The sequence below is a fragment of the Camelus ferus genome, chromosome 6 (genome assembly GCF_009834535.1).
Source record: "Camelus ferus isolate YT-003-E chromosome 6, BCGSAC_Cfer_1.0, whole genome shotgun sequence".
NCBI classification, from domain to species: Eukaryota; Metazoa; Chordata; class Mammalia; order Artiodactyla; family Camelidae; genus Camelus; species Camelus ferus.
In genome coordinates, this window is record NC_045701.1 from 73,792,354 (window position 1) to 73,819,583 (window position 27,230).

General features: G+C 42.0%; 1 protein-coding gene across 3 annotated transcripts in view; it reads left to right on the forward strand.

Annotated features, from left to right (window-relative positions):
• The window catches only part of NRXN3 (neurexin 3), a 1,622,198-nt gene that overhangs the window by 1,122,113 nt on the left and 472,855 nt on the right, over positions 1-27,230 (forward strand). For 2 of the 3 annotated variants that reach the window (XM_006184279.3, XM_006184277.3), the window contains exon 1: positions 11,577-11,920. The exons of the other annotated variant lie outside the window; for it this stretch is intronic. In XM_006184279.3, the coding sequence (XP_006184341.1) occupies positions 11,674-11,920 (247 nt within the window). In that variant the 5' untranslated portion in view covers positions 11,577-11,673. Of the gene's footprint in view, positions 1-11,576; positions 11,921-27,230 lie in introns of those variants that run through there. 3 annotated transcript variants of the gene reach the window in all.

The window sequence follows — 27,230 nt, forward strand, 5'->3', positions numbered from 1 at the left end:
CTTTATTTCATTTTTGACATGTATATTGGATAACTTGTGCTGAACATTGTTATTTTAAAAAAAGAAGAGAATTAGAAAAATTTGATCTCAGGTCCCTTTCTGAAAGCATCCCTCTAATATTCCATTACATACAGAAAGTGATAATTAAGAACATAGAAATGGCACACATAGGAATTTATCTCCTTTCATTCATCATTTTACTTATCTAATTTATCTCATTTCAATGATAAAATGAGAGCTCATTTAATTTGTTCAGTCACAGATACTGCAGATTTTCTTGTAATTGATTCAGACTGTTACTGCACTGTGGACAGAAGATACGGAGTGCAATGATTGATTCTTCATTCTCTGTTTATGATCCTAATACATGACTCCTTTTTGCACTATGTCTCATATGTTTTCGAAAGTATGGAACTCTCTAATTATTCTGTCTAGGATTGCAGGTGTGTCCATTATTTCTGGTCTGTTAATTATGCTTTTTAAACTAGTTATAGCCTTTTCTCCCCAGCTTATTCTAAGGTTTAAAAAGAAGGATATTTTTTCAATAAATAGTTACTATTAAGTTCTTGACGTGAGTTGTAAATTCTGGAGAATCAGCAGTAATCAAACAAAAACACCTACACCAATTGAACATATATTTTAGTGGGAAGGGGTTGATCATGGATTTGTCATTTTATTATGACTATCATTATGTGCTTTATATATTTTGAGGCTCTGTTATTAGGCATATACAGATTTAGGACTGTTGCATCCCCTGGGTTAATGATTTTTCTCAGGACACAGTGGTAATGTTTTTGGCAATAATGTCTGTTTTGTCTCAATTATATTTCTAAACCTCTTTTCCTTTGGTTAACATTTGCCAAGTGTATTAGTTAGAATATTGATTTGAGGGTATGGTAGTTATACTTCTCTAGGTCATGGGTTACTTTTCTCTTGTTTCTCAGCCATACTTCCTTGGGCCATTGACTGGTTCAGGCTTTTCCATGTCTTGTTTAAGCATTGTTATGTGGTCTCAGTTAAAAACAGCCAAATCAATTATCCTAATTAATATACCTAGCAAACGTCTACCAAAAGAAAACTGACACGATGCCCTCATTCACATGGTTGAGGTTGACTCATCTCCAGATCCACATTCCAGAAAAGGGACAAAAAGGAAGTAGAAAGCAAATAGAAAGCAAGTTATCATTCTCTTAAGATATTACTTGAAATTTGCATAAATTACTTGTGTAGCATTTCTTGTGTAGTAGTAAGTTGATTTAAATCATAGATTCAGTAGATAAGTGACTTGGATTCAAATCCTGGCTCTCCCTTGTACTAGCTATGGTAAGTTACAATTTGTACCTTCTTTCCCCAGTTGTAAAATTGGGATGATAATAATACGTAGTTTATAAGCATTAAGAAAAGTTGGTTATTATTCTTGTTTTGAAGCCACCACAAACAAGTTGATGATGGTGGTAGTGGTAGTGACACAGTGCTTACTTAGATTTAGCCCCATCATACCAGTTCCTTTTACGCATCGTTTCCTTTTGAATGTCACTCTTTTTCTCTGGGATTATTTTCTTCATACTGAAGCACGTTCTTCAGTGGTTATGCCAGTGACCGTCTCTGAGTGGTGAGCTTTCTCAAACTTCCTTCGTCTGAAAATGTCTTAGGTTTGCCTCCACTCTTAAATGACTTGACTAGTTAAACAAATCTGGATTGAAAGTCATTTTCTTTCAACACAGAGCTATTATTTTCATTGTCTTATAGGCTTTAATTAAAAATAATCTGTTGCTGTTAAGATTTTTATTTTAGTTTTGATGTTTTTGGTTTCATTGTGATGAACCAAAGTGTGGCTATTTCTCTTTTTTCTTTCCTACTTAGGATCTTGTAGTATAAGATTTTGCATTACTTAAATATAAAAAATTCCCAACCATTATCTTTTTGAATATTACCCTCTCTCCAATGTTCTCTACTCTCTTCTTCTAGAAATCCTGACAGACATATGTTGGTCTTTTCATTTGCTCTTTCATGATTCTTAATCTCTTTTGTATTATCCAAATCTTTTTCTGTCTGTGCTACATTGTAGGAAGTTTCCTTGGGTCTTTATTTCAGTTCATTAATTCCCCCTTCAGTGATACTTACATAATCCATCCATTGACTTAAAAAAAATTCATTGACTGTGTTGCATTTTCAAATGATTTTAGTTCTTTCTTAAGTATGCCCATTATCACATTAGTTTTTTTTTTTCCTCTGAGGTTTCTATAATTTCTTTAATTGTTTCAACCATACTTTTTGGCAGTTTCTTTCAGATTGTTTTCTTGTCTCATATGTCTTATTCTTCCACTGTTGTGTCAGTTACTTCTCCTCATGGTAGATTATCTTCTTACTGGATTATTACCGTTCTTATAATCTTATTTTGTGTTGATGTTGTTGTAGGAGCCACTCATACCTCTAGAGTAATATTCCTGAGGAGTGTTTCAACTTATTCTGACACTGAAATGGTGTGTGATATTAAACAAGTCATTCTCTGTCTCAGTATCTCAGTTTCTCTGACTTTCTTAGGTGTCTTCTAAGTACCTAACTCTCTTTTTTCTTCTCTAAACCAGCTGCTGAGGAGGAATGGCCTTGTCTTGGCTAAAAAGAGAAGAGTAGTTTTGCTTTTAGCCCCGGATTTTCAAGACACATGTCTTTATTTAAGGGGATTCCGTTTTATTTGTGTTCAGTCCACATGATTCCCTCCTGGGAGGTACAGGACAATAGGGCAAGCAAGTCAGCTTCCTCTAACCAGAGCAATGAGCTCTTCACCAATGAAAAGTGCCCTCTGAGATCACAGGGACAGCAGCTGTGTAGGTGTTGCTAGTAGCCAGGGGGAAAAACAATCTTTGGTATTTAATAAAATTGTTAACGTGGCTAGAGACAACCTTTACTGCGTGCAACGATGCAAAATGAAGTTTTAGTGCAACGACACTAGATTCATTTTACAGAAGTCTAAAATGTCTCACCTCAGTGCATGAGGTTTTAATGAACAAGGAAACAAGGATGTGCTATGATTTTTGTAGCATGAAGGAATTGGGTTTGAGCCTCAAAATAAGGCTAAGAGATTACATTTAAGTAAACGCAGAAGTGAAGGGCAAATAGAAAATTTAAAAGAAATTTTAGATATAAGTTTGAAAAGAAACTTAGAGGTTATATACTCCATCCTCTCATTTACTGCAAGACAGCGACTTCGGTGTCCTCAAAAGGCTTCTGCTGCTTGAACACTTCCTGTGATGGAGAGCCCACTGCCTTGCAAGGCATCCCTTCCAATTTTGTAATGGCCCCAAATATTGAAAAGTTCTTCCTTATAATGAGATGCTTGCATATTTTGGAGATATATTATGTGTGTGTGTGTGTGTGTGTGTGTGTGTATACACACACACATATATATATATCTACATATATATATGTATGTATGTACATATCTGCGAAATGTTCTGTCCTAGAGTAATTAATTATATGTCAATACTATTTCATAAGCATCCATTGGATGTCTTATATTGTCCTGGTATTGTGTTAAGTTTCAGATAGGGAATATTGCAATCTCCATTTTACTGATGAGAAAACAGGTTTTCAAAGGCTAGGCAACTTTCCCAAGGTCACATCGTTACTAAATAGTGGAGCAGGGATTTGAACGTACGCTATCTGGCCCTCGAATTTAAGCTGTTTGACCCTAAGCCCAGATCCCAGTTCCCTACATGATTCCTCTCTAAATCATGTAGGGGGCACAGATATAAACCCAACTGATAATAATGGAATATGACAAATGTTAAGAGAAGATAGGAAAGAGCAACTACTTCTGCTTGTTCAGATTGGAAATGGCAGATTTTGAAGACGTAGATACCATCAGTGCCAAAATATTGTTATCTTAAATGTTGTTTCATCTATTATAAGAACAGCCTATTTCTCCTACGATGACATAAACTTACATCTCAGTATTCCCTTGTCCTCACCATCAGTTTTGGAAAGTGTGAAATCCTCAGTATCACTGAGAAATGCCCTTATTACTCATCTTGCAAACATTTTTGGAGCTGCTTAGATAACACTTTGTACCTTCTGTTCCGGGAACATTCATCTCATTCCCCCCACCCCCCGCCCAAAATTTATCTAAGTGGCTTTAAGACTGCATCAAATCAAGGATAAAGTGGTCAGTAATTTTAGATCTCTGTCCCTCTGTCTTAGAAGATACACTCTTCATGGAATGGTGATGAGGTGGACACGTGAATGAGACGGATGCTTCAACTACGATGTTCCTAGAATTAAATGGTAGTCTGATGAATTGAATCCAATGGATATTTTAGTATCTGAAAAGTGATTGCGTGGAAGAAATTAGACACAGGAAAACTCCTGGCTATGCTACAATTTAACTTTTTATTTATATGGTTTTTATTTGACATCTTTGAATATGGCAGCCCTGTCGCTTGAGATAAAAACAGTTTCCGAGCTATGAGTTTCCTGGCCTCTCCTCCTCTTCTCCCCACCGTGCCCCTCTCTTTCCTTCCCTTTTCTTCTCTTGCTTCCTTTCTCTTCCTTTCCTTCCCTTCTCTTTACTTTTGTTGCCTTTCCTTATCCCATGAAACACCTGATTTTGTTTTTATTTAAAAGGAAAAGTTGACCCCATTCTGAGATTCTCAGGGCTTAACCATCTAAATGACTGGTGAACGCCAAGCTTAAAGCTTGCCTCCGTTCGGAGGCCCTCGGTGGATGATTCCACCCCACACTGATCATGTCCTTACTTTATGTGTCTGCCTCTCTGCCTGTTTGAAGTCGTTCAAGGCCAGCTTCGTAATAATAATGAACCTGAACATTGTTCTTTTCAAATGTATCTTCTCGCTTAACCCTGAAAACAATCCTAGGAGCTTTGAATTATTCATACTTATACTATTGAGGAAACAGGCTTACCAAGTTTAAAGTAACTTGCTCGAGGTCACAGGACCAATAAGCAGTGATTCAGGATTTGCACTCTAGTACTTTGACATGAGGTTCACATGTCACCTTGTGTGTGAATCGCTCCTAATGGCCCCTTCTCTCCCCCCAGTGGAGTAATTTCACTCTCTATTCTTTTGTATACTTTGTTTATACCTTTATTCTAGCCTTACCACATTGTATTTGGGAAGATGTATATATGGATGGAATTTATGGTTTGTTTTTTATTTTTTTTTTCCTGCTAGATTATGAACTTCTTAAGGCCTTAAATGCTCTCTTGTTCATCCTGAAGTCCCCTGGACTCCAGCTGGTGGCTTGCCCGTAGTTAGAATAAATGTGCTGTTCACGAAATAGATGAACTGATGCACCCACTTAATTATTTCTTTCTATGCTGAGTAGAATCTAGTCCAGAGGTACATTATCAGTAACTTCAAAAAAACTTCATTGAATTATAATGAAATACCAAATCAGTGGAAATTATTAAAAAGATTTAAAGCTGTGCCTTTTGGGGGAAAGCCAAATAATTGGAATTTATTATTTATTTAAAAGAAGAAGCTGAGAAAATAAAACAATGGGGAAAAGAAGTAACCAGAGAGCCCTTCCAAATCCCAAAGCAGACTGAGGCTGTGTGAGTTCCTGTGCTGGAAAATGGTTACTTGTGAAACAGGGCTGGGCTTCCATAGGCAGTATTATCTGGTTCTGGTTCCACAGTGAGCTGTATTATTTTGGAGTTGGCTTAAAGGATATTTGTGAGAAGGATGTGATTAAGCTGCTCCCCATTCTGCAAGATAAGGGCAAAGAGTATCCACTGAGTCAGGTAACCCGTGGGAGTGACTTTCAATTCTATGTTTTTAAAATTGCCGGGGGAGCTTTTTGTTTATTCAGTCCTCTTGAGATTTGTCACCAAGAAGAGAAAACCATTAGCAGAGAGAAATTTCCCGGAGTCATCTGGAGAATTATTTTTATTACTCATATTTACTGACCATTTACTGTGTGCCAGGAACTGTTTATATACACTGGACATAGAATAACTTTCTAAATCCTCACAACAGACCATTTGGATAGATAGTATGATTATCCCGATTTTATAGATGGAGAAGCTGTGACAGAAAGGGGCTAATGAGGACCTTGCCAACATTTTTCACAGCAGCTAAAAAGCAAAATCAGGATTGAGCCTAGCCAGCCAAGCACCAGAGCCCAAATCTAAATCTGCAGGCACTCTAACATGTCTTCTAAATCTTTGGTTTGATAATTTTCCCATAAACATGCAATTGATATGATTACTTGTTATAGAAGAATCATTCACTCTGTTTGAGTCGCTAAAACTGGATAAAGATTTGCATGATTTCCGATAACCAGTGCAAGCTTGGTGAACACTCACAGGGGCTTCAATGCCCAAATCTTTCTATGAGGAAACAACTGATTCCTGTCCTTGATTAAAAGCAAAATTTGTTTCCATGATAAAATAATTTCACTTGGATTTTGAAGGAAGCTGACTAAGGTTTACACAGGAAAATGTCATCTTTTTATTTTCCTTGGAGGAATGTGTGAAATTCTAACGAAGTAGCTATCCCGGAGCCATTGATCAAATGCAAGAGGTTTGGAGAATTTCCTAGAGAGATTTTTCTCAACATCCAGACTCCTGATATCCCCACTTCAGCCACAAGGAGGACACAAGAACAACTATAGATGTTTATATGAAGAATAAGTTAAAGGAACCAAAGCCACAAATATATTCTCTCAAGTATAAAATTATACAAGGATGCCATCGTCTTTTTTTTTTAAATAAAATACATGTAGGAGTGATACTTAAGAGAATAAAGCTTCTCTTTTATACTCCCAAATGTAAAATATAATCAAAATCTGCTTTTTTGCAGGATGGCTTTCTTAAATAAATAAGAAGAAGGATGAATTATGTGGCTATAAATAAACCTACCGACATATAATAAAGCAAAGTTCGACTGTTTTATGGAACACTTGGATATATTTATAGCTATGTTAACAGTCACCTGTATTTTTTCGGGACTTTTACTTCATTTCACATTATGAGAGTTTAGTTATTTTTGGTTTTTTCCCCTTCCCCTAAACCTACTTTCTGAACTCTTATGTTGAGAGACAAAGTAAGGATTTCTATTCTTTATATTTGGAAAAAGAGGGCCCTCACCTAAGCACAGAAGCAGACTGCTCCAGTGTTTTCTGTGTCTGTGCAGTCATATCAGATTTACCTGCAGCAAACAACTGGACAGGTGTCTCCTGCCAGCAGCGCAGTGGATCGTACGGGTTTTTCCAAGTGGAGCTAAGCGTGGTTCTTCCTGTGAAATTATTTACACTTTTCAACTTTAAATCTGTAGTGAGCATAACATTTCTACATCTATTCCTCTTCCTTTCTATCCTAAAAGTGGACTCTCATCTTCATCTTATAGCTCCCTGCTTCTTTCTCAAGTGTTCTCGCTCAAAGGACCCACTAGAAAAGATACCTCAGGAGGAAAGAGGGAGCTTTTGGTGGTGGTCCAGGTGGCGGCAAATCCTTCAGCCGGAGCTCTAGCCGCAAGTAGTGTTTAGGAGTTATCACTGGAGTGAAAAATCTAGAAAAAAAATTTCGTATATCAGCCTAATACAAACTCTAGTAGAGCTGAAAATAATGGGAATTAGAAAAGAAGTCTAAGTAGGAATGTGTTGACTAGAGGAAGAGAGAGGAGGGAAAGAACGCAAATGAAAAAAAATGAAGTGTGTTTATTGGAGGACATTCATTTTATCAGGATAATTGTTGGTTATCTCTTTAAAATAGAAGAAGAAAAATAAACCAGCCTTGTGTTTGTCCTTTGATAAGTCTCCTTAGTACTCAACTCGGTCCCCGAATGGAATCAGCCTTACTGGAATTCACGGATACTTCTTTTGGCATTTTGCAAAAAAGTAAATAAATAAATTATAAGTATGACAAGTAAAATGAATAGTTCCAGCTGTGACGCACCAGCAGCATTTCCAGATTTTGTACTGCATTAAGGATTTATTTTCACTTTGTTGCCTAGCAGAGAATTAATTGCAAGGTCCATCTAAGCTTCCCATCCTTCCTTGGGTTGAAGGAGAAAAAAAAAAAAAAAACAGTTTCCAACACTCAATGCCAATTTAGAAAAGAAGAAAAATGTTAAGTGGCTAGGCGTTCAACTCATCAGTTCTGGAAATAGGTGTCTCTGGGGATCAGTGTCACTAAAGCCAGATAAATGGTTCTGTGAAACGAATCGTGTATGAAGATGGGAGTCTGCGGTTGGCAACTGATGCACTGGATTCATTAATGCAGCAAACATTTAACTGAGCTTCTACTATGCACCACCCACTCTTCTCCATACAGAAGATATCAGGAAGACCAAGACAAAGGACCAGCTTGCAGGGAGCTTACAGTCTTTTTAAGGAGATAGACTATGAACAAATACAGATAAGATAATTTCAGAAAGTGGAGAGTGCTGTGAAGGAAAAAGAACAAGGTAATGGGATAAAGTGCCTTTCGGAGGTGGTGGCGGCTAACTTTAGATGTGGGCCAGAGAGGGCCTCTGAGGAGGTGACATCGGAAATGAACCAATCACATGAAAATCTTAGGGAAAAGTGTTCCTGAGAAGAGGGGCCCGCAAGTATCAAGGCCTTGGGTTGGGAAAGAACTTGGCACATTCAGAGAGCAAAAAGAGGGTCTGGGAGCCTGGAGGGTAGTGAGTAAGGGGTCATCTGACAGAAGATGGAGTTGGAGAATTGGGTATAAGCCAGGTCACCTCAGTCTCTCTAAGGCCACGATGCAGGGTCACTAAATCCAAAATGCAGTGGGAATCCATCTGGAGGAATAAATCAAGGAGTGGTTGGATTGCATGGCAATTACCTCCCTTAAGGGGGGATGCTTAAGATACTAATTTTTTTTTCTCATTTTTGTACTTAATAGAAGCCTGAGACCCTAAACATGTACTTAACCTCCTTGGAGCTTTGGCTTATTTTTCTATTAAAAAGTGTTGTCACCCTATGTCAGATGCTATGCCAGATGCTGTGTATACATTATCTCATTTAATACTCCATTAATACATGAGGAGAGGCATTATTCACATTTTACAGAGGAGGAAATGGGTTTAAATTGAGTCTCCATAAACCGCCCCTCTCTCTTGTTGTGGTGTTCCTGGGTACACGTTGCCAGTTTAAAACACTGTGTCTGTGGGCTGCCACTCAAAGGCAGGAAGGACCTTGAACGAGGGCCATCCTGGGAGGCTGTGGATCTTGGAGCACCCTCACAGCTGAGCGCCAGCGCAGTTTGGATGACTGTGCACTATTTACCGCGGGCGCGTGGATCTTTGGGAGGACACCAGTTTCATAACCAAAGTACTAAGTCACCATCATAGATTCTGAAATGGACTTGATATTTGACCTTGAAGGCAAATCGTTCATAGGTTTGATATCTTTATCTATTAGAGAGACGTGTAATACTAACTTCTTCCACATCTCCGTAAGGAGCCCCAAGAATGAACAGGACTGTTTTAATCCCTGTTCTTTATTCTCAGTCAGGGGTTTGAAATGTTTATGGAGAGCAGGAGGATAATAGGTGCTATAGGCTTGTTTTTAAAAAAGAAATGCCATATACATATGATTTAACCAGCGAGTATTATTGCCTCACCTCTCCCCCTCCAACCCCCCAAAAATACAGTGTGCTTTTTTTAACCAAGGTGATTGGGAAAGAGTGAGTCAGAGCCCAGAAGACACGGAGGTTTAGGAGGGGTACCTGTTGGGTTTCTGAATCCTGCTCAACAAAGTAGTGAGGAGAAGTTGGGAGTGGAGGGAGGCTGGAATGCAGGCTGCCTCATCCGGAATGTCAGCGTTCCCTGGCAAAGCCCGGGGTCAGCTTCCTCCTGGAGTAACAGATGGCCACAACAGGCGCGCCAAGCTTCTTCCTGCCACTCCTGCTCTCCCCTGCAGGTTCAGCCTGGATGTAAAAGCTGCTCTCTCTTTAGTGCCCAGCGTCCTGGAAGCCCGGAAGCTTCACCCACCTGGGGCAGTGCCTCTAAAGCCAACCCAGGACAGGCCAGCCACCCTCTTTTCTCCAGCAGACGCAGTCCTCACTCCTTCTGAAGTTCTTTGACCAGGTCGACCAGCAAGGGCGCTAACCTGAGTCCTGAATTCCAAGAGCATCCAGTCCACCTTCTCGAAGGGCCTCCAGCCATCAAACCTTTCACCCTCCGGAATGTCCAGGCCACCTCTCCGCCTTCAGGAGAGCCGGGACGCGGGTTCCCGCCACTCGTCCCACGGGTGGGCCCTGGGCATCTTTACCCCCAGAGAGGCACACGCCCCGGAGAGTGGCTGCGCAGTGCTGACCACCAAGGCGGGGGAGCTTACGTGCGGCACCACCGCTTGCAGCGGCCCCAGCGCACCTGCTGACTCAAGCGGTTTATTTTTATTTCTATTGGGGGCTACTTCAGCCCTTGCCGCCGCCTGCATTTTTTCTTCCCCAATTGCCCGAGAATGGCTTAAAGCGCCTGGGAGAGGAGAAGGGGCAGGGTGATCAAAAGGCTCAGTGTCCGTCTGTCCGTCTGACACAGACACGCGAGCGTGCCCACTCGCGCTGGAACGGAACGGAGCGTGAGGAGGGTGAGGGTTGTGCGCGGGAGGCTCTCGCGGGTGTAGACGAGGGAGCGTGCACTTGAATGGGGAGGGCCGGGATTCCGGGCCGCTCGGGCCCCTCCTTCCTCCGGAGCCAGCCAGTCCCTCGGCAGAGCGCTCGGGCTGCACTGATTTGCTCTCGGGAGTGCGCTATTTGCATATGACTTGCCCATTTGTGAATCTGGCTCCCCAACTCCTCGCTTCACTTCACCTGTGCCTCCCAGTTCCGCGCACTTTGCAGGCGCTCGCCCGCCTCGTGGCCACCGCTGCCGCCTGCCGGGCACCTCCTCTCGCGCTCTCCCTGCTCGCCCACCCACCTCCCTCCGCCCCGTGCCACGTTGGTTTGGGTGGCTGCTCCGCGCCGGCTTCCTCCTCCTCTTCTCTTTGGTCCTTCTTGTTCCCTTCCTTCGGCTGCTGCTGCTGCTGCTGCTGCTGCTGCTGCTGCTTTTCATCCAGTTGGGAAACCCAGGACGCACGGCAGCTACTCCGTGGCGCTGGTCCAGAACGCGCAGGGTTAACAGCCTCGGCGCCCTTCCACAGCGACTCCGAGGAACACGCGAAGAAGTCTCCCACCTGCGGCCCCCTGTTGCCTGACAGTTCTGCATTGCATCGCATGGAAGTGGAAAAAGAAAAAAAAAATGTTCAAACTGCTTGGATGTTGGGATAAACTAACCTGAACCTACTTGGGTCTCCTGCTGCCTCCTCCTCTTTCTTCATTTCCACCTTTTCTCTGTGTGGCTTCCTGGAGTGTGCAGTTAAGTCATCAGACCTGAGGTGCCCAGAGACCAGGAGGATCTGCGCTGGGCCTCCCCTGACATGCGTGGCTTTCCGGGGCTCCCGAGGAGGGTTGCAATACCTGGGTGGACTTTGGCATCTTAAATTTCAGCCCCAGGAAAGGAGAGCTTTTCTCTTATTTTTTTTTTTTTAAGTAGTATCTCTTTTTTAACCCCATCATCTTTCTTGAAAGCGCTTATTCCTTCCCTCTTTCCAAAATTTGGGCAAGTCTTCCTACTGCTATGATGGGCCCCTGGGCATCATGAACTTAATTATCCTCCACTGGCTGGAATTCAAACTGCCCATCTGTGGTGGTCCAGTGCGTTGACCATGCACCTGAGAATCCACGCGAGACGGAACCCTCCTCGCCGGCCAGCCTGGACGCTTGGAATCTGGTCCCTCTTCTGGGGATGTATCGTCAGCTCTGTGTGGAGTTCCTCTAATGTAGCTTCCTCTTCCTCCTCCTCTTCTTCGCCGGGGTCTCACTCTCAGCACGAGCACCATTTCCATGGCAGCAAGCATCACTCAGTGCCTATTTCTATCTATCGCTCCCCTGTTTCCCTTCGAGGAGGGCACGGTGGGTCTCTCTGCTCTTTATCCTTTTAATGGGGCATAGCGATTCCTTAACCCACTCGCCTTTCAGGTAATGTTAAGATTGGGAAGAGAATTTAAAGAAAAATTGAATTTAAAATAATGAAAAGCATTGCATGTGCAGGAGGGAAGAAAATGTCCAATTTCTCTTAAAAGGCTAGTGTTTCTGCCCCAGTCCCCCCACTTCCTCTAATGGGTTCTCCTCTCCTCAGCTCCCTTATTCATAGCTGCACAAGCACCACATTCTCCCCTTTGCAACCTTCTGCCTCCTTCACTCCCTGTAATGGCAGACAACTCATCAGATAAGTCTCCCCATGCTGCATTTTTGAGAATTCATTCATTCACCTTGCTGTCACCCTTCTCTCTGATCTTGTTTGGGAGCTAGTCGTGGGAAAATAGCAGACAGCAGGAATCCTTAGGTCTTCAGCCTAAAGTTGATTGAACTGCTATAAAGTGGCCTATGTGGTAAAGGTTGGGGGGTGGGGGAGTGTAGCTGAGGGGAGGGAGGCAGAAAGCATCATTAATAGCCAGTGATCATTGCTGTGCATTTGTTTAGCTTTATGTTTGTCCACATGTCGGATGGAGAGATCAGCTATTGTGAAAACTGTACATCTAATATCGCTAACTACCCAAGAGGAAGCAGTGGCTAAGATAAGGCAAAGTCCATTTATAATTTAGCCAAGTGTAAATGATTGCCAGGTCAGTTCCACTGTTTCTGGAAATATTTCAATGAAAGGTAACATGGATAGGCTTGTTCACACAATACAAGTATGATGTATTTTGCTCCAAACGACCCTCCTTGCATAGATGTTGAAGGAAGAGATCTATGGCTCTTAAAAATCCATTCAGCTCTGAGCAGGCTGCCTCCGAAAGGGTGATGTCTGCCGCTAAGGTAGGAGCTTGCTGTAGTAAACTGTTCTAAAGAAGGGAGCTTCATTATTTGTTTACTATACACTCTGCTCTGATGGTGAGGAGAGTAGGGATCACAGAGCCCGACTGCAGGAACAGCCCTCCAGGGAGGAGCGCGCGAGTGAAGCACACTAGAGGTCCCCTGCCCTGGCTTGTGTTCTGAAGACCTCTAACGCGCAGACCCCATTCTGAATGTCAGTTCTTCCCACAGCCTCCTAGCCCTGGGCTTCTGCTCTGTACTGTCTGTAGTGTTAAGTGGAAGCACATTGAGAAAATGCCAGCACGTACTCTGGCTCTTTCTGACTCTCTCTTTACATTTTATTTGATGGAGTTGTCAAGCAGCTCAGAGCTTCTAAGGTTGGTGGAGGGGGGTGGTGGGAAGGAGGGAATGCTTCATCTTGATCTGGTTGCTGTTTTCTCTGTGACTCCTGCTGGATCTGGTGTAGGCTTTCAAAAAAAAAAACAAACAAAAAAAAAACTAGGAGAGGAAAGAATCACAACCACCAAAAAAGCAAAAGCAATTTCATGGAAATAGTAACTGTTAGCTCTTAGGGAGGAAAGAGACTAGGAGTGGGGATGGGATTGTAAAGGGTGGGAAAGAAAAAGAGGGGAGTGGGAGATGGAGGAAGCCAGACAGACTATTACTAATAGCCATAATTAAACATGGAAACGCTCAGCGATAATTAGCTAAATTTTGCTAATTAGTGTAAATGATCAGCAGGGAGATGAAGATTATGCATTACTTAGAGGTTATAGGCTGACAAGGTCTGGAGGTTTTCTGTTCAGGATGTAAACAGTTAAAAGCAGCTACTAGTTAAGTGATGAAATTTGCAGAGCAATACTTTCCTGGGATTCCTAAGTCTGTCTGTCAGTCAGTCTCCCTCTCTGTCTCCGTCACTGTTTCTCTCTCTGCGAAAGATGCAAAAGAGGCTGAGCCTCACACAGTTCAAACACAACTCTTCTATTTACTTCATTTCTTCACTCATCAGTTGCTCAGTACCCTCTAAATCTTTTTAGCTGGTTTCTCATTAACCTGTATCTGATAAGATTCAGTCTGATGGGAAAGAATAAAGTAAGTAAATGACTAGAGACCCCAGAAAAGGCCCTCAGATCCACCAGAGCTGTAGAATGTGCTGAACTTCTGCATTTGGCACGGCTAAGACAAGAAAGCTCATGAAATCAACTCTTCAGTATCCTCTTTCAGTCCTGGAGTCCCATCCCATTGATTTGGGTTTGGAGAGTGAGTGCATCTATATTAAGCAGGCTCCTTGCATATTTAACTAATGTTTTTGAGCTTGAAATCAAGAGAAGCAGCAAACAACAAGATGCCCCAAACTCTGGCTTCAATCCCATATCTAAGCAGCGTGTGACCTTTTCTTCCTGAAAAGACTAGGAGACCCCTCAGTGCTTTGTGAATGGTCCTCTCCTTCTTATTTGGAGAACACTTGCTTTCCCCTAGTCTGAGACAAAAGCTTAGCTAACAGCCATTGTTTTAAAAAAATCTTTTGGATGGAGGCTGTAGGAGGCATAGCACCATGAGACTAATGGCTATTACTAAGAGTTTTCTGTCAACCTTATTGCAGAGTTAAAAGCAACAGTCTCTATTGTCTGGGAAGAAGAAAATGCCCTTCATTCTGGTATAAATGGAAAGCTAGAACCTTGAGTCCAAGAACCTTCTTTGGATGGAAGAAACAGAAATCCTCCAGTGTTCTTTTACCTATGCTTGGTCCTGATCTTTAAAAAATTAATTATGCATAGATTTGCCTAAAATCTTTATCCCAGGGCAGCCTAGAGCCGGCTGAGCTCCTTTATAAATTGGGGAGACTAGGACCACACCTGCCTCAAAATAGTCTCAGGTTAAGATTGTGTCTCCAGATAGAATTTAACTCTCTTCTTAGTTGGAGTCTAGTAAGTTTCTTTCCAGCGGTCAGTCCCTTTGCTTGGGCTCCCTGCTTCCTTTCATGTTCTCTTCTATTGAATTAACATTTATTGGCTATTATACTATGTGATGGGCTGTGTGTAACCCGCTAAGGACAGAAAACTAGATAAGTCATTGTATTGTTCATCAAGGGATGATTTCAGGAGTATTTTGATCATCTGTGAAAGATAAGCACTTCTGTAAATTTTTTTTTTAAATGTGGGGGATGGAACAGGGATCCAGATACCCAACCAAATTAATTAGTGTAAAATCTAAATATCCCTTATAAAATGCAGATTTACATTATTCTGTTACTTAAAATATCTCTATAGGTATTTTTTCATCCTCAACTTTATTTCCATATTTAAATATCATGCTTATTGAAGCTCCTAGTTGTTTTAGTGGCATAGGACGGGAACGTACTAAATTATGTTTGTTTACCAACCTTCAGTTTCATAAGAGAGTTTTGTGTATTTTTTTCCTTTCACCTGCTTTAAGAACTCAATGTACATCTACCTAAAGAATGTCTTAATACTTAAAGTTTAGAAGAAGGGTTCTGTAAGGAGCCTAGGTTTAGTCTGTGCCTTTTATTGTTACCTTTTGTAAAACAGCAGACCTTCCTGGCTCTTTAGGCATTTGGGGTAACTAGTTGAGAACATAGAACTCAGTTTTAAAAGGGAACACACCACAATATCTATAGAGGAAAGTTGCTCAGAAACGTGTGTGTGTGTGTGTGTGTGTGTGTATGTATGCTCACGCACCTGTAGGTGGGGCAACGTAAGTCCTCTTTGAATCATCTTAGCAAAAGTGGTGGTGGGCCCACCAGCGGCACATGAGCCAGGAGTCTTTCTTGTAAGAAATTATGCTGCTCATTCATTGTCACAGAGAACTGCCTCTTAAGTTTTTCCAACCATGGGGCTTGTTTTGCTCTGATCTCTTGAGCACTTTCTTTTGTTCAGCTGGCTGCTTTCTAACCACTTTCTCTCCCTTCCTTCTTGGGATTCAGGTTGCTGAATAATTCATAGTGTTGGTTGACAGATAAAATGATAAGATTTATATGTCTTTGGCCTTGGTGATGAATTAATTAAATTGGTTTCTCTTTCTCTCTCCCCTCTAGATGCATTGTTTGGCTTCTCTAAAATTTGCTGGCAAGTGGTGGGTCTGGAGATTAACTTGTTCTTGAAAGGCCACCCTAGGAAGATTAGAATGCCGAAGATTAGAATGCCCTAGTATAAATTTCTTCAGGACATTCAGCACGGACCGTTGTTGTGGGGAGGGTGGAAGTGAGGGTTGCCGTCTCATTGGGAGAAGAGACGAGACCACTGCAACAATTACTTTCGGGGGGGAAAAAAAACAAAAAACAAAACAACAAAAAGAAATCCTTCACCAAACTGGCTACTGGCTGGAATCAGCAGTAAGAACTTTACTGCTTTATTGTCTGATTTTGAATCCGGAAGAGGTAACATACTTTACTTTATATTTTGGTGAATGAATCTATCGGAGCTCAGAAATCTTGCTTCCCTAGGACCCTGTGTGATCTGAGAGGGAGGCAAATCTCTGGAGATGAAACTTGAACTTATTCAAACTTCCCTTCCTGTGTTTGTTTGTTAGGGCTGCCATTAAAAAAAAATATATATCAGAGATGAGATAGCTTAGCGGAAATTATTTTCTCACAGATCCAGAAGCTAGAGGTCCAGGATCACGGTGTTGGCGGACCTGGCTTCTGCTGAGGCTTCTCTCCTTGGCTTGCGGATGCCTCCTTCTCCTTGTGTCCTCACATGGCCTTTCGCCTGAGTCCGTGCTTCCCGCTGTTTTCCTCGTGTGTCCATGTTTCCCCTTCTTATAAGGACACTGGTCAGGTTGTTAAAGTTTCACTCAGAGTCTCATTTTAACTTACCTCTTGAAAGGCCCTGTCTGCAGAAACAGCCCTATTGTGAAGTTCTGGGGGTCTGGGCTTCAGCATAGGAATTTTGTGGGGACACAGTTCAGCCCATAACACTCGTCCTCCTCCCCCAGGACTCAGTCATCGGGGAAGGAGTAAAAAGCTACTGTTGAGTGAATCTCTGTTGAACTCAAACTTTCACAGTGAAAAAAGAAAATCTTCAGTGACAGTGCCAGCAATTTACAAAATCAGTTAAGACAGGGCCTCCTCAGGAAAAATCCTATTTACATATATGGAGGAAACAACACTGGTAGATTCAGTTAAAACTTGCCTTCTCTTTCCTCCCCGTTTATCTGGTGTGACTGCGTGTCTACCTGGATGCGCATGCAGGCTAATTCTGTCTGACCACGGCCCGTGCTCTGCAGACAAACTTTAATGCCCACCCTCTGCTGGTCTCTCTGTTGAGACCTGCTGCTGTTCCAGGCTAGACCCTCCTGCTCTCGCAGTGACTCCCTTTATGAACTACAGTGGCTCCCTCTTTTCCTTTCTCGAGACACATACCACCCACTCTTTTCACCTCTCATCCTTCAGTGAAGAAAAATCAGGTCTAATTCGAATAAATAACTCCCTTTTTTGGTAGCTGAAAATTAGGTCCTTCTAAAAAGTTTCAATTTCATTATTTTTTCTGTTGGATTTTTTTCGTTTAGGGGTGAAAGTTTATTTTAAACACAAATATGAAGTAACCCTTGTACTCATGTAAGATGGTTTAGAAAATGTATGGTAATGTACATTGACACAAATCCTAAGCAAGGTATTCAACTCTTTAGGAAAAGGAAATGAATTTTGTTTTTGTTGTTGTTGTTGTTCTTGTATTCACATATTTCTGAAAAATGATCGGGAGGATGTGTGTTAATAAGGATGACATGTGGATATAATGGAGTTCTAATGGATAGTGCGGCGTTCGGTGGGGGCTGGGAGCCATCAGCCGCAAGATCAGAGTTGGAGGAAATAGACCTCAGTCCTGTTCTGTCGCTTAGGAACGCTGTGAGCCTGGAAAAGTCACTTGGCTTGACTTAACTCGGTCTCTTCATCTTTTAACTGGGAATTGCGATACTACCACTTACCATCCACATGTCAAGAACTGTATGAGAAATTAAACAGGTTGTGCTTTGGACACCGTAAACCACTGCGTGCAGGTTAAGTTTTTTATGAGGAATACTTTAATGGCAGTGCTCTTTCAGTTCTCTGCACGAAGTCCAGCTTCAGTGTTGACTGTTTGCTGGCTGGTAGACTGAGGTTAAGAACACTCATCTGCTAGCTCTCTTCACTTCCTGTCCGTAAGAACACTTTTTGCCTCCAAGCGGTACTTCATTTGCTGACTAGAAACACAGAGAAGAAAGATCTTAAACATGTACTTCCTTGCTCATGGCACTAAAGCGCGTGTGGTCATCTTGTGACTTTTGATAACTGTCGTCTTTGGTCGAAATCCAGGCCAGGCAAATTTTAGCCTAGAATAACAAATTCTAGCACACCATTTAGAATCTCAGCGATGCCGTGAAGTGAAAGGGGAGAGAACTTCAGGAAATATTCTGAGACTATTTTAGAAATTTATAATCGGATCTCTTTTCTAGCAAACTTGTGCAGAATTTAAACATCCCTATGTGATGCTCAGTATCCAATAAAAACCAGTGTTTTAAAATCTAGTTTATACTAGGAAAAAACAGGTTTTTCGGGACAACTATTTTCAGACCTGGAAGTGGAGAATTTCTTTTAATGTTATTTCTGATGCTTTTACTTACCAGGACTCAAAGGTTATAGAGGAGATGAGGACGTATGATTATGACGGAACCCTTGGAGTTGACTTTGTGGGTCTCAAATATAGAACCAGGATTCTTACAGAAAGGACATTGTACTGGGTCCTAGTTATCTCCCTGACTAACTCTGTGATTTTGGATGTGACATTACTTCTTAAAATTGTATTAATCTTTTAACATTTAGACATTCTATTGGATAGCTTGATCTTCGAATCTGTCTTCTGTCTTCTACCTGTAGTTTTCTGTCTGGCATGGAGTGTGTTTGCGTCTAAATACCGTAGCTGAGGAAAATTGTCTTTTTCATTTCTTCCTCATTTGTACAATATGATGGCTAAGCGAGGTTATCTCTCCAAATGGTTCTCAGCACCAGGACTGCGTAATTCTCCAATCTGAATGTCTTTAAAGACACCACCGTGTATCTTAGAGCTGCCTGAGTTCCACAGGTCTGACGGTATTTTATAGGTCTGTTGTTTTGACTATGGTAATAACTTATGCCAAAGCCACAAGCCAGGTTTTCTCTTCTCCCCTCCAGCAGAAGCATCATAATGTACGAGAGTGGCCCACTGTGGTGTTATAAAGCCCGCAACCCAGCTTCATCGCAGACTCACGCAGAGACAGGAAGAACACAGCTTTCATTTAAACACATCTTATTAATACTGGAAAAGAGCTCTGTGTTTAGAATGCTGTGCTGTGTTGAGCAGGGGGCAGAATAGCAACTGAGTTTATAAACAGCAAGTGGTTCATTTCTACTTACAGTTGGAATTTTGAGAAGGACTTGCTCAGATCATAGGCCAACACATAATGCACACCTCCTGTGTACCGGGCTCTCTTCCAGTGCTTTTGCATATGTGGTTTCATTTAATCCTCACCATCCTTTGACCTTAATAAGGCTACTGCTGTTTCATAAATAAAAACAGTGAGACTTGGAGAGCTTAAGTGGCTTGACCAAAGTAGTATGGTGGGAGAGTCAGGATTCAAACTCAGTTCTGACCACAACATTCTTAGCCTTTCTGCTGTACCACACAGTCCATTGTCTCAAGAAACAGAAAACAGACACAACAAGCTGGGGAGTTACCTGATCCTCTGATATCCCGGATGGCCAAATGGGGACTTGGCCAAGGGTATCCAGGCGGCATCAGAATCATTTGGGAGCTGGACAGTTTGACACTACGTCCGTCACCTTCCTTTTACTCAGCAGCAGAAAGGCCGTCTTCCTACTCCTTCAAGACCCTTTTCTTCATATGGATCTCCCCTTACCCAGATTAAGTCTTGCAGGAGTGGATTCTGCCAGCACTGGAGTTGTCTGGCTTTCTGTAACATGGATTTTTCGTGTGTAGTCTTCTAATAGGTGCCTGGCTTTGGGCTAAGGTAGGATTCTCGGGGTGTTCTGAAGGCTTTCTCCCTAGTGTGAGAAGGTGCTCCGATTCAGCTTAGTTCTCAGGCAGGGGGATACTTCCCGTCCTGGTTGGGTCTCACTGGCCAGAAAGCAAGTGAAAATGGCCCGTGCCCTCACCTGTCTCTGTTTACCTGTCTTGGTTTCCCATCTGAAGGCACAATCCAGTTATTGTTCAAGACGTGTTCCCTGCCCCAGACCCCACGCTTTGCTCACCAGATGTTGAGTAGCTCTAAGAACATAAAACCTCCGGAAACCAGAAAGCCACCTTTCCGAGATAATGTCCTCACCTCCCTTTTGTTACTGTTTTGGAATATTACTGTCACCACGACCCTTCCCTGCTGCCCCCCTACCCCATTAAAACATAGCAGTGTATACTCCTGGGTGACTTTCCCCCACACTAGGAATTTCAACTATTTCTGAGGCACTCTTTCAGAATTTGAATATAATTGCATGCTTTGGGTGCAAATTGTGGTTTTTGCTACATAAGAAACTAATGGAAATGATCCGCCTGTTCCTGTAGTTTACAGATTATATGCTTCAGAACTGGGGGTATATATTTAGGCTGCTTTTCTGGGTGGCACATTAAAATGAAAATGAACTCGGGGGTGAGCCGCCACGGTTGCTAGGCAGTAGAGCGGGTTGACAGAGCACAGCATTAAACTGAACCGGTGCTGATGTTTTACTTAACATGTATTTGATTTGCACCTTTGTCATTTGATGTTGTCAAAGAAGGGAAGGGGGCGGAGATAGGCAGGGTCTGGCTGTCTGCAGAACTCAAACAAGGAGGAAGAAATAATCAGCCCACGACACCCAAGTGAAATGAGCACTTTTTAAAATTTGCATTTGCCGTACGGAGAACTCTTTTTATGAAGAGCATGAAAGACTTGTGGAAGTGCACAGGTCTGGCTGACCGCATCAGCAACATGGACTTGGACAGACACTTGTCTTTGTAATAGGGGCAACTAGCTTCCCCAGGCTTGACCTTGACCTTGCCTTGGCGGCGGCTCTAGACGAAAGGTCATCACTCTGGTTGAAAATTTTAAATATACTTCCACTGTCCCTGAAATTCCTGATCTCAAATCCCAGACTCAATCACGAGCAACTAGTGATAGGTTGCAAAGGCTTTGGGACTTCTTTTTAAGTGTTAACTAATGGAATAACTCCAATTGCTTTGAACTCTTGGCTTTAAAAAAAAGGCTGAAAGATGCTTGTGAACAATTAGATCACAGATTAAAACAAAGCATGACCCTCTAGGATGCTTGCTGTCAATTTTAGTAGCATCCTGATAATGTAGAAGTTCAGGAAAATCATTAAAGGGTTAAATCTCAACTACTGGGAAAATTTGGCCTCTTGAATAATTTGGTTAGAAGGAGGGTCCTGCGGCTTGGATAGTCAAGGTTTTATTGTATATCTGTTTCCTGGAACCAATTACTGAATATCTCTTGACATGAACCACTGTCTCAGCGTGATTGGACAGGCGTTGCTGGGCGTTCACTTACGTCAGTTCAATCTTCTTAGAAAAAAATAAACCCAGGAAAGGAGACCTCTGTGCTTTTATGAGAATGGTGAGAGTATCTTCTTTACTCTTAACAATAATTATAATAATGATAGTTCACCTTTTTTAAGTTATTTCAATGTACCGGGCACTCTCCTAAAGGTCTTAGCTCAGTTACTTTCCCATTTGGAAGATGCAGACACTGAGGCATGGAATGATTCGGTCACTTTCCAAAGGTCATGCGGGTAATACATGGCAGAACTAGATGAAGTATCCAAGCAGTTGGAATTCATACCTGTGCTCTTAATATTTAGACACTTAGGCAGTAGTACCTGGGATGGTGGAAAAATTTCTTAAAGTAGCATTTTCAAATGCAATACTTGGTTCTTTATAAAGGGCCTTTATGTTCTACTTAGAGTCAGAATTAATTATGAAGACTATGAATATTTTCTCAATTTAACAGCTGACTGTATGCAGTTACTTCATGTCAGTCTTTCAGGTTCCTGCACCTGATTCCAGTTTGTGCGTAGGTGGGGCAGGGGCTTCCCACGCAACACCAAGCAGGGCATCCAAGAATTCAACAATCCTGAGGCTTTTCTACCCGGAGATAGCATCAGATTTCACAGATTAACGGTTCAGTTTTACAAGAAGGCCCCCATCCCCATGTCAGATTCCACTTGTAAGCCCAGGTTGTTAACTGTGCTTCTGACCTATTGGCTACAGACTGGAGATTCGCACAACTCCTTCCTTGTACTTCAGCTGTCAGTTGCAAGTTGAGATTATTACCTGTACTTCTGACTGATCAGTTATAAATCAGAGGTTCCCATGGCCTCCTCTTGTGTTCGATGAATTTGCTAGAAAGGCTCACTGAACTCAAGAAACCTGTTTACTTACTAGATTACATATTTATTACGACACAGGAGCAGCCACATGGAAGAGATACATAGGGCAAGACATGGGGAAAGGGCACACTTCAATCTCCAGGCGAGCCACTCTCCCCAAATAGCCGGAAGCTTTCCTTGTCTTTTAGTGTTTTTGTTTTTGTTTTGGCAGACTTCATTACATAAGCATGACTGATTAACTCATTGGCCATTAGCTGATAGATTCAACCTCCAGCCCCACTCCTCTCCCCTGAGTTTGGTGCGGGGACTGAAAGTTCCAACCTTCTGATCGCAAGGTTGGCTCCACAGGCAGCCAGCCTATATCATTAACATAAGAAAAGACACCTTTATCCTCTCATCACTTAGGAAATTCCAGGGATTTTGGAAGCTGTGAGCCAAGAACTCAGGATGAAGACCGAGTATATATGAGAGGTGTGTTTGGTCATCTGAACGGACCAGATAGATATTTCTTATAAACTATAATATCACGGTCAAGCACTGAAGTAAATGCTTTGGCTTACTTCATTTTATCTTTACCAACCATCTTTCAGGGTAGACCCCAATTATTACCATGAATTTATAGGAAAAAGAAATCGAGCCTCAGAGAGTTAATCAATTCACTCAGGTTCTTCCACTTACAAGCAGTTAACCCCTTCATCTACAGTCATCCCTTAGTATCCACAGGGGATTGGTTCCAAGACCCCCATCAAGTACCCAAATCTACCGATGCTCAAGTCCCTTATGTAGAGCGGGGTGGTATTTTCATATAACCTTAACCTATACACATCCTCCCGTATACTTTCAATCTTCTCAGGATTATTTCTAATACCTAATACAATGTAAATGCTATGTAAATAGTTGACTGTGCAGGGCAAATTCAAGTTTTGCTTTTTTGAACTTTCTGGGATTTTTTTTTCCCCCAAATGTTTTTGATTCAGTGTTCCTTGAATCTGCAGATGTGGGACCAACGGCTATGGAGGGAGGGCTGACTACCTTAAACTTTTAGGTCAGGCAGTCTCTGCAAATGTAAAACCTGTTCCCTGGTATTGAGAGCAACTGATCAGAATAGATCCCTATAGCCACAGATCCTGTTATATTGTAGACAATTATTTATGCTTTCTGAAACAGCCTTTGGAAACTGATGTAAGCTCCATAGTCAGTTGGCAAAGAATGGTTACTTAGTCAGTCAAGGATCTGAGAGTGAGAGAACCCTCTATTGACAAGGGAGCCCACGGGCGACTCACCCATCTCATTTTTGATTCATTTCTTAGGAAGTTTAGTTTCTAACAGTTGCTATAGGCTTTCCCCTCAGATTACAATTTGAGGCAAACCACCGAACCTCCCTGGTTTTAGTTCTCTTACCTGCAAAATGAGAGAATTGCAATTATTGACCCTGAAGTAGCCTACAAGCCCTGTATTTGCAACTTTGGTATTATCTTTCTATCAGCACTATTAGGCATAATTCTGATGATTTCTCAAATACCTCTTCACTCTTATTAGATCACCTTTGAATCTACTTTTATTTTTAGCCCTTCATACATATGGCAGAAGCTTGTTAATTATGAGGGTAAAACTAATGAAATGAATATTTCAGGAGGTTAATGGCTTTCAGTTTAGGTGAATATGTGTGTATACATGCACATGTGGGTGAACTTGTGAGCTAGAAGAGAAAAATAATGTAGCATAAAGGCCTTGATAGCAACCTAATTCACTCCTGACCTAGAGTGTGAGGGCCAGACATGAGGATGAAGCCTGCTGTGCATTCCAGACGTCCGGATGTTTCAGTACCTGCTCCTTGTTACCCTGATGTCATTTATCAGTGCATTGTCTCATGCGGGCTCCTGTTCATATACCAGTTTTTTGTTTTGTTTTATTTTTTTCATATATGAGTTATAATCCAAGAGAGGGACAGCATTAATGTGAGATAGGGATGTAGACCTGGAGATCTGGTCCTCTGCAGCCAGCCCCTCTCTTTCAGATGATTTATTTATTGGATTTTACATGCCGGAGGAGCCACTTTGAGTGTATGCGCTGCTAGCCCCATCATCTGTCAGTTATTAAGGACCTGCCAGATTAGCTATCATATAAGAATGCTCTTATAGGGAGGGGGAGGGTATAGCTTAGTGGTAGAGCACGTGCTTAGCATGCACAAGACCCTGGGTTCAATCCCCAGTACCTCCATTAAATTAATTAATTAATTACCTCCCTCCTCCAAAAACACCCCCCCCCCCCAAATTATAAAGATAACGCTCTTTCAGACAATCCTGAGACAGGACCCTTTATTTCCCTGCACCAGGTAACATAGTAGTAACAGAAATAGACTCACCACCTGAACACTAAGTTCTTCAAGCTCTGCGTGATGCCCCTAAAAGAATATTCTGATGACATGTCTTCATTGGACTTAAAAGCTGCTTTGCATTTGTGGAATTATCAAATGCTGGACTTGGAAGAGGTCTGTAGGGACCTTTTCCAATCAAATTCGTCTTCATGCAGAGAAACTTTAACAGCCGGGAAGTTTGTAAGTTGTCTCCAAATGATGCTTTTCAAGTGAGGGGCAAGTTAAGGCTGAAACAGGAGTCCTCCTGCTGCTGCACCACAGTGCTGGGACTCAGACGCTTTCCAGGTGTCACCTGTTTGCTGTGGACAAGGAGTCTGGGATAGTCTCTGGCACAAATGAAGTAATGAATCAGCGCAGAAGGATCAGAGAGTGTGAGAGCCAAGTTACCCCAAACACTAGCGTGGGTTCAGTTCCCTTAATTAGCATCACAGAACGCACTCCTCACTCCGTCCTAGCCCTGATGCTCCCTCACAGGGTCCCCGTTTTCCCTCTGCCCCAGCAGCCTGGAAGGGAGATTCAGTGTGCCGCAGTTCAATCAGACCATTTGATGAGAGCTTTCGAGCCTAATTACATGGAAGGTTTCATCCAGTGAAAGGAAAGAGGGAAGAGAAAGGGAGAAATTAAACTGAAGTGTGAATCAGTCAAGGGCTTAGATCCTGCGCTTCCTTTCTTTTTAATCAAGAGTAAAATGAGAGGAGAGTTTTAAGGATCATCACCAGACACCATTAACTACCCAAGGAGCTCTTGACGGAAGATGGTTTGTCATGGAAAGAAAAGTGTACGATCTGTCCAAAAAGGGAAGTATCCAAAGGTCGTTTAGAGGGATGACACTGAGGGGCAGGACGGTTTGTTTTCCTGTGACGAGTTGGGCTTCAGTTTCCCTAGATGGGGGACCTAACACATTTGCTAGTACATTTCCTTGCACACATGAAGAGCTCAATAAATATTTAAAATCAATGATATAGTAAATATGTAGTGTGCAACAGGTAATTATATATTGTGTACGAAAGAGTAATATGTTTTCAAATTACTCAGTATTGGACGCTGCACCGGAAATCAGTATTCAACATTTTGGCCAATTTTCCCTTGTAGCTGACATAGTTTTGGTATACTATATAACACATATAAAATCACTTGATTTTTGTAGAGTGTTTTACAGTGTTACAGAGAAAATTCAAGATCTTTTTGTTCCTCCCCACAGCTCTCTGCAGCAGGAGAAGTGGTAGGATTGTTGTCACCACCCCCCCCTTTTTTAAACTGATGTAATCAAAACTAAAGGAGCATCAATGTCTTGACCAAAGTCATTCCAGTATTAAATGACAGAGCAGAAACTGACACCCAGTTTCTGTCCACTGCCCCGCTTTGCATGACTTAGTATCTTGTGTAGAATTTCTTCCTGGGCTTTCAGGTTAAAGAGGAAGAGAAGAACAGAGAGATGAGCACTTGCAGAAGCATTCTTAGAACAGAGAAGGTGCGATACACCTTCACTGGACTTCATACTTAACTATTAAGTACTTACAATGAAATGGTGGGGAGGGTATAGCTCGAGTGGAAGAGCACATGCTTAGCATGCATAAGGTCCTGTGTTCAATCCCCAATACCTCCTCTACAAACAAACCTAATTATTCCCCCCTCCCCTCAACAAAAGAGTACTTACAATGAGCAATGCCAGTCCTTGGGCTGTGCTCTGCCATGGACAGTTGAAAGGTGTGCCCTATACTCAAGGCTTACAGTGTGGCCATGAATTCCTTAAAGTATGTAGATCTATCTTTTCCATCCCACAGTGGTCTCAACCATGTCACCTGGATACTTGCAACAACCTTGGTAACGGACCTTACTAAGCCTCTGATTGCCCCTTCTGTCCATTCTCCCCCCACCACTGGCACCATCCGGCTCAAGTACCAGTTTGATCATGCCGTTCTCCCATGGGCTCCTCGCGGCCTACAGGACAAAGTCCAATCAGATCACATCATTCCCTCTGTAGCTGAAGCGAAAGCTAGCCTTTGAACCCCTGTTTATCTCTACCTTCATTTCATAACATGATCTCTGACCACCTTGGCCTAATTCTTTTTATTTCATTTTTTGGTTTTATTCCATTTTTATTTTTTGTTCCTTGAACACACCAATTTTGTTCCCACTCTAGGGCCTTTATGTTATCAGTTCCTTCTCTCTGGAATGTTTTCTTTTTCATCCAGATTGCCACGTGGCCATTTCTCCTTATTATAACACCAGTCTTCAACTTCAGTGTCATCTCCTTAATGACCCAGTATAAAAAGCACTCTTTCAAGTCCCTCTCCAGCATAACAGCTTGATTTCTTTTTATTATAGCACAAATACCTCCAAGAAAGTTCATGTTGTGTGTATTGCTTCCATCAACCACTGAGAACAGAGACCTTGTCTACTTGGTTCATGGTTGTATATCTAGTGCCTAAAACAGTGACCCAAAGGTGTGAGTTTCTGGAAACATTTGCTTAATGAATGGATGGATGAATACTTGAAATATATTCCCCTAAGATGTGGCTCCCATCCAGAATGGATCCTCAGTAGTCACTGGGCCTTTTCAAAATTCCGTAACTTAAAAATTTTTTTTCTTTTCATGCTCTCTTTTTAAAAATTTTAAAAAAATTGTATTGAAGTATAGTCAGTTTACAATGTTGTGTCAG